A 7,079-nucleotide genomic window follows, 5' to 3' on the forward strand; every position below is an offset into this window, starting at 1 on the left:
ATTCCTTGCTGATTTGCTTACACAGTATGAAACTCTGTAGCATCTTCTATGTGTAACATTGCTCTGCAAGTGTCTCCCTCCTTAGTAACTGCTTGGGTGCTGTGCAGGTTGTCATTAGCACAGTGTTCTAAGTAACTTGCAGCAGTAATCTCCAAAGACTATTTAGGGCTGGATCTCCCCGCTTCCCCCTCACCTTCCTCATCTGCACTAAATTCGTAAGGTCTCATTTAAAGCAGTTGGACGTGGATACCTCCCTTGCTGGGTTTGCTGGATCATAAGATGACGGGGTGAGGAAGAAAACTTTTGCTTTCTGATCCTGTAACAGTCAGGTGTTTCACTTTCATTCTGCTTTCATGTTTCTCATGTAAATGATGCCTCTGACTCTTCCCCAGTTTTAGTAGATTCTTCTGTAAAGTCGTGGGCTTACAGCTGTGTTTCTACCTTAAGGGACTTCTAGGCTGGACTGCTAGAGTATTGCTTACTTGTTGATCATCCACTTTATTTCACGAGCCCTAGTGCATTCAAGCACTGCTTTGGATCCCTTTCTAGTTGTGAACAGAAAAGAATTGCAGCAACAGAGGAGTTTTGCTTCAAAATAATGTTTCCAAAGAACGGAGCAGTTTCCAGAGAGAGTTAAATTAGATGAGATGACATGTTTTAGTCCTTTACTTTTAGCACTTCTGTCAGAACTTAATTAGATCTAATTTAGCTTGGCATTGCCTGACTTTATTTAGTACAGAATTAGCCTGTTTCTCTCTGTCCTAGGGCAGTCCTGTGTTTTTGGCAGTCTTGTTCCAATTATTAAACTGTTTCTGAAGATGTAGTTTCAGAATATATACTGCTAATGTTTTTATCTTTTTACTGTATCTTCATGATTCACTGTCATGTTTCTGCTGTGGACCTGCTTTCTTTTTAGGTGTTCTTACTAAAGACAGAAAAGCTCCTTGGGCTCTTTCATTCATTTATATCTTAAGTAATAAAGCCAGACTGTTGGGTGGTTGGTTGGTTTTTTTTTCATTTGTCTCAAATGGCTTATATTAATGTGTCAGAGACCTCATAATTCTAAAATTGTCTTTTGGTGATTGCCTCATCTAAGAATGATAAATTCTTTTTCCCCCCCTAAATTTCTTTTTTTGTGCTATTTGTTTTTAAACTTGTCAAGTTATAGCTGGAAATTTATCTGACCTGCAGCTGAAGCTTTTGCTTTTAGATGACATATCTGAACATTTGCAGTGCACTTGTTGGATTTCAATAACTGCTGTCATAGTTTGGAGTGACTTGAACAGTTCCTATTTAGGATTTGTTTTACTGCTGCTTATTGGAAGCTTATCAGGCAGTCATAGCTTACATATGACTTACAAATTCTTCCTGAAAGGAGGAATTTTAGACTGTATTTCCTGTCCATCAACATATGGATACAACTATGCAGACCCGCCTACAGAAAAATGGGAGGGCTTGCTTGTAAATAAAATGTTTGTAATTTCCCAAAAATTTTCTTCATAGTGATTTTTCTAAATATCAGAGTGGTGTAATGCATGTTGCTTCCACATAACCCTACAAAGACTAAGGCACTTTTTCAAATGCACTGTGTTCAGTTAAGTCATCTTGTGTCTTAATTGACAGCAACTTAATTGATAACTGAAGATGTATCCTCATGTTTTTAATTTATATTTTTATTTCAATATTTCTTCTCCTCTTGAATTTAGATAACATAATCCATGGATAAAGTGGGAAAGATGTGGAACAATTTCAAATACAGGTGCCAGAACCTCTTTAGTCATGAGGGTGGAAGCCAAAATGAAAATATAATTGTGAACTCCAGTAATTGCTCATCTGCTAAAGAGAAAGCTATCCAGGTAACTGATTTGACTCAACAACAACCACCCAGCAGCCCTTTGAGAGAAAACATTGCTTTGCAATTAGGTTTAAGTCCTTCAAAGACTTCAGCAAGGCGGAACCAAAACTGTGTCACAGAAATTCCTCAGATTGTTGAAATAAGCATTGAGAAAGAGAATGACTCGTGTGTCACCACGGGAGCCAGGCTTGCTCGAAGGGACTCTTATTCTCGACATGCTCCCTGGGGTGGGAAGAAGAAGCATTCCTGCTCTACCAAAACCCAGAGCTCCTTGGATACTGAAAAAAGATTTGGTAGAACACGAGGTGGCTTGCAGAGGAGAGAGAGGAGGTACGGGGTGAGCTCAGTCCATGATATGGATGCAGTATCCAGCAGGACAGTCGGTAGCCGTTCTCTGCGACAGCGTCTACAAGATACTGTTGGGCTGTGCTTTCCCATGAGAACTTACAGCAAACAGTCCAAACCTCTGTTTTCTAACAAAAGAAAGATCCATCTCTCTGAACTAATGCTTGAGAAATGCCCTTTTCCTGCAGGCTCCGATCTGGCTCAGAAGTGGCATCTGATTAAACAACACACAGCGCCTGTGAGTCCTCATTCAACTTTCTTTGACACATTTGATCCTTCCTTGGTTTCCACAGAAGATGAAGAAGATAGGCTCAGAGAGAGACGTAGACTTAGTATTGAAGAAGGGGTTGATCCCCCTCCCAATGCCCAAATACATACTTTTGAAGCTACAGCACAGGTTAATCCATTGTATAAACTGGGACCAAAGTTAGCCCCTGGTATGACTGAGCTGACTGGGGACAAAACCATAACACCTCCAGGGAACTGTGACTCCGAAGAGGACACAACAACGCTTTGCCTGCAGTCACGGAGGCAGAAGCAGCGTCAAATGTCTGGAGAGAGCCACGGCCATATCAGCAGGCAGGGGGCTTGGAAAGTGCACACTCAGATCGATTACATCCACTGCCTCGTGCCAGACCTACTTCAGATTACAGGTAACCCGTGTTACTGGGGGGTGATGGACCGCTATGAAGCAGAAGCACTTCTGGAGGGTAAACCCGAAGGCACTTTTTTGCTCAGGGATTCTGCGCAGGAGGACTACCTCTTCTCCGTGAGCTTCCGTCGCTACAACCGCTCGCTGCACGCACGCATTGAGCAGTGGAATCACAACTTTAGTTTCGATGCCCACGATCCCTGTGTGTTTCACTCCTCCACTGTTACAGGGCTTCTGGAGCACTACAAAGACCCCAGCTCTTGCATGTTCTTTGAACCATTACTTACTGTATCTCTGAACAGGACCTTCCCCTTTAGTCTGCAGTATATCTGCCGGGCAGTAATCTGCAGGTGCACTACGTATGATGGGATTGATGACCTTCCTCTACCCTCAATGTTGCAAGACTTTCTAAAGGAGTATCACTATAAACAAAAAGTCAGGGTGCGATGGCTGGAGCGGGAACCTATAAAAACAAAGTAAATGGAAATCAAAATAAGCTTCTGGAATATGCTTTTTTTTGTGTATTACAGTTTAACTGCAGCGAGCGCACCGACGACGTCTAGCTTTTCTGCAATATCCTATTTAAGCTAAGTGTTAGTATCCTGTCAGATGCTGCCTGCTGTTAATCAAACTAAGTTGTGATGCCTCTTGGAAACAATAAGCAGACAAATTCTGCACGTTTTTCATTAAGGCGTAATGAAACTATTTTTGCTAATTTCTAAATATTTTTTTTCCCTTTTATAGCTGTAGTAATTGGATGAAGAAACTATGAGGCATTTTCCATGGGGCATTCACGTAATGCTAATAAAGAAAGGCTTTATCAGAGGAGCATTTTTGCTAATATTTGAAGTATTTTTTTAAAATTCTCTTCCTGAAAAACGTTCCACTACTCTAAGTACTAATTTAGCTCACAAACAAGTTTCCAAATACTAGTGAATATCTTCTTTTAATGAAGAGCAATTCATTAGAAGCAGTCCATTAAGAGTTAATGGTTCTTTGATGCTAACAGATGAATCATGCTTTTCACAGTGTATAAGGTTTCCTAATCATTGAAACTTGAATATGCCTGCTCAGTACTGTAATTCTATTATAAACACTTGGAGATTTAAGTGGCATTGTTAGCAAAAGTAATACTGTCTTGGACAGTTAAAAATACCTTCCAGTGTGAATTGCTGCTTCAGTGGCAGGACACAGGATTAGATTATTGCCATAAAACATAAGGTTGTGGGTTTTTTATAAAAAGAACTTGGTGGCCTCACTGCTAGTAACTTACAATGGAAGGTAATAGTGACAAGAAAAAAATTTTATTATTTAAAGTTGACTGATATTTTTATGGAGAACATGACAAGTGGTTGAATTATTATAATCAGAGTACAAAATCTGACATATCTGAAACAAATGTCAGGTTTCAAAGGTACTGTTACACTTTATTTGTAAATATATTTCCATTTGCGCTTTTAAAAATGTTTTAAAGTAATATGCACTGATTATAGTTTCAACAGATTACTTAGAAACAAGATTCTAACTTCTGTTTGCTTATTTAATTGGAGATAGAACTTAAAGTAGTTCTGTCTTTAGACATTTTGCACTAAAATTTTGTTGGAATGCCCTGACCCCTGTTTAATGTTTTGTACCAATTGAGTGCTCCCTAGTTTCTTTACCAGCTGCTACAGTATGTTATTTCTTACTTCTCTAGGGCAGTGACCTGTGTGAGGTAGGGAACATTTTGGCTGCAAGTACAATAAACGTTACTCTTGTATGCTACACTAACCCTTCTATTGATGAATTTTTCTGCTTGCTGTGCCTTGTTCTGGCTCTTTGTGCTAATAAAGTACAGTATGTTCAGTGTTATACTTGTATATCTGCTCTGTTTTTATATATTCACGTAACTTGTAGCAGTTAACTGAATTTTTAATAGGCTTTTCTTAGTACTTAGTATAGGTAATGCACAAGCACTGTGCAGTTGAATATTGGTTGGTCAGCACACCGTATTCCTGGTTTTTGTTACAGAAACTTGACAGTGTACACCACTGAATAACGTTTCTGTAGTCACTGCAAAGTAGTGGACTTGTCTGCAGGCATAGAGCATTTTACAGGTTTTTGTAATGTAAAGGATAAATGTTAAGCAAAAAGTGTTCTAAAACATAATTGATCCCCTGTAATGATTGCTGAAGGTGTTTCAGCTTGTTATATAGCTAACTGCTAAGGTTAATATTTTGATACTCCCCACTGAGCAAGGAATGCTTATTCCTGTTAATTGACAGTACAGCAGTGGCATTTGTTCACTTTTAGGCTATTTTATTAAATAGATGTACACGCAAACTGGCCAAATGTCCTGTTTTTACCAAAGAATACTGTCAATTTATGTTGGGGTATTTTTTTAGTAAAAAAAACTCAAGAGTGGAGAGGTGCAATTTTTGTTCTATCAAATATTTATCCCAAGCTATGATAAACCAAAGTATTTGACAACTTCATCTAAACTTAAGTAATGTACACGTTTATGTTGGTAGAGCTTAAAACTTTTACATCAATGGTGTCGTCATTTTTCCTGAACTCACAATGCACCTGAAGAGGAATGATTTAAATAATTTTGTAATGACTGGAACAGCACTACATGAAAGCTCGTACTGCGAGGGGTTAATCTGAAGCACCCAGAAAGCACTTTAAAACATGTGTTTATATGCTTGTGGAAAATTTGTGATCCCGTTATGCATTCTTTGTAGTAGATTATCTTCTTTCGTGTGTTAAAAGACTTCCACTGTTAAAATGGAACTTTGTTTAGAATATGTAAATACTAAGTTTATGTAATTATGTGTACAACTGTGCTAATGGTCTCTTAAGTTTTGAATTGTATGTGTGTCATTGGATATGCAACTCCTGGTTTAAAATCTGCTCTAAGCATAAAAAGAGGAAAAAGTCACCAGCATGAAATTGCACCTAAGTGTACCTTCACTGTGTCGTTCTCACTGTTCCCTCAGTCAGATCTGAATGCCAGATGAGTTTACTTAAAATCTTGCTTTCAATAGTATCATACAGTCAGCCTGCAACCAAGCTTTGTCCCGGTGTAGGGACCTGTTTTTTGTTTACACCTGTTGCAGTTGCTTGTCATAAACTAGCTGTGACGTTGTCAATGTGGTCAGGAATACACATTCGTTTAATTTTTTATCATGTGGTGGAATCCTTGGAGAAAAAAAAATAAAAACCCCAAACCCTTATCTCAGAAAGTTTGCTCTTGCCTTTGTGTAAATAATCTTTACGGAGAGATTTAGTGTTCCCTTAAAACACACACAAAAGGAACGGTCTATTTCTCTACAGCTTTTTTAAAGCTTTGCTTCACTGAAATATACAGAATAATTTGCTGATGTGGTTATGCTAAAATGAATCACTTTAAATTATGCTGGACTTGAGTGTTGACTACTCAAGTTGCAGTGTATTTCTGAATGAATGCATTTTCAGTTCTAAAGGCACTAACATGCTAGTGTGGGGAGAATGCAAATAATTGATTTCTCCGTTTCTGTTTGACCTTCTGGTTTGGTTTAGAAAATCTTCCATGTGTCTTCTTACAGATGAGCACAGAGCACAGATTTTTTTTCTTAATTTAACAGTAGGATTTAGTGCAATAAGGTACACTTGTATTATTCTCATCTAATTTGGTTACATGACAGATGCCTGAGTTTTTGAGCCTCAGTCTTGTAAAGTGTTCTTTTGAGGTGATTCTCATTTCTGCAGAAAGGGCTATAGGAAGAGTCTACTCTGTAGGAGGATTTTGTGAGAAATCTTACACAGATATTTTATGTCCCCATGGAATTGGAGAAAAGAAAATATACTATATTTTGAGTGTATAGGAGGGTCTGTGAATCAGTTTTAAAGGCATAACTCTTGAAAATACTCTCAAGGCAAGTAGATACTTGTCCAGCTAATTTACTTGTCAGAAAGGAACTTCTGAAGAAAATAAGTTGCAAATCCATGTTTTGCATTTATCTACTTTTAAATTTTATGCGTATTTGGAGGCTTGTTGCTTACGAAATTAGTCTTTAAATCAGAAGCATAGTCTTTGAAAGACGTCTGTGTATCCACAGTGTTTGATAAGATGAAGTCAAGCCTCTTACATGTCAGTCACTCAAATCCTGAAGTCCATATTTAACTTTAAAGTTTTGCACTACTTAGAAATTCAGGATCTTTCCTTGTTTCTGTGATACAAAAACTGTTTACTTTAGTATCCTTGTG

The 7,079-nt window shown here is 38.1% G+C and overlaps 1 protein-coding gene across 1 annotated transcript in view; it reads left to right on the top strand.

Moving 5' to 3' along the window:
* Positions 1–6,067, top strand: part of SOCS5 (suppressor of cytokine signaling 5) — a 31,584-nt gene extending 25,517 nt beyond the window's left edge. The window contains exon 3 of the mRNA XM_064648408.1: positions 1,707–6,067. Within this exon, the coding sequence (XP_064504478.1) occupies positions 1,719–3,332 (1,614 nt within the window). The 5' untranslated portion in view covers positions 1,707–1,718 and the 3' untranslated portion in view covers positions 3,333–6,067. The remainder of the gene's footprint in view (positions 1–1,706) is intronic.
* The last annotated feature ends 1,012 nt before the right edge of the window (positions 6,068–7,079 follow it).

This window comes from Pseudopipra pipra, chromosome 3, assembly GCF_036250125.1.
Source record: "Pseudopipra pipra isolate bDixPip1 chromosome 3, bDixPip1.hap1, whole genome shotgun sequence".
In the NCBI taxonomy this organism is placed as follows: domain Eukaryota; kingdom Metazoa; phylum Chordata; class Aves; order Passeriformes; family Pipridae; genus Pseudopipra; species Pseudopipra pipra.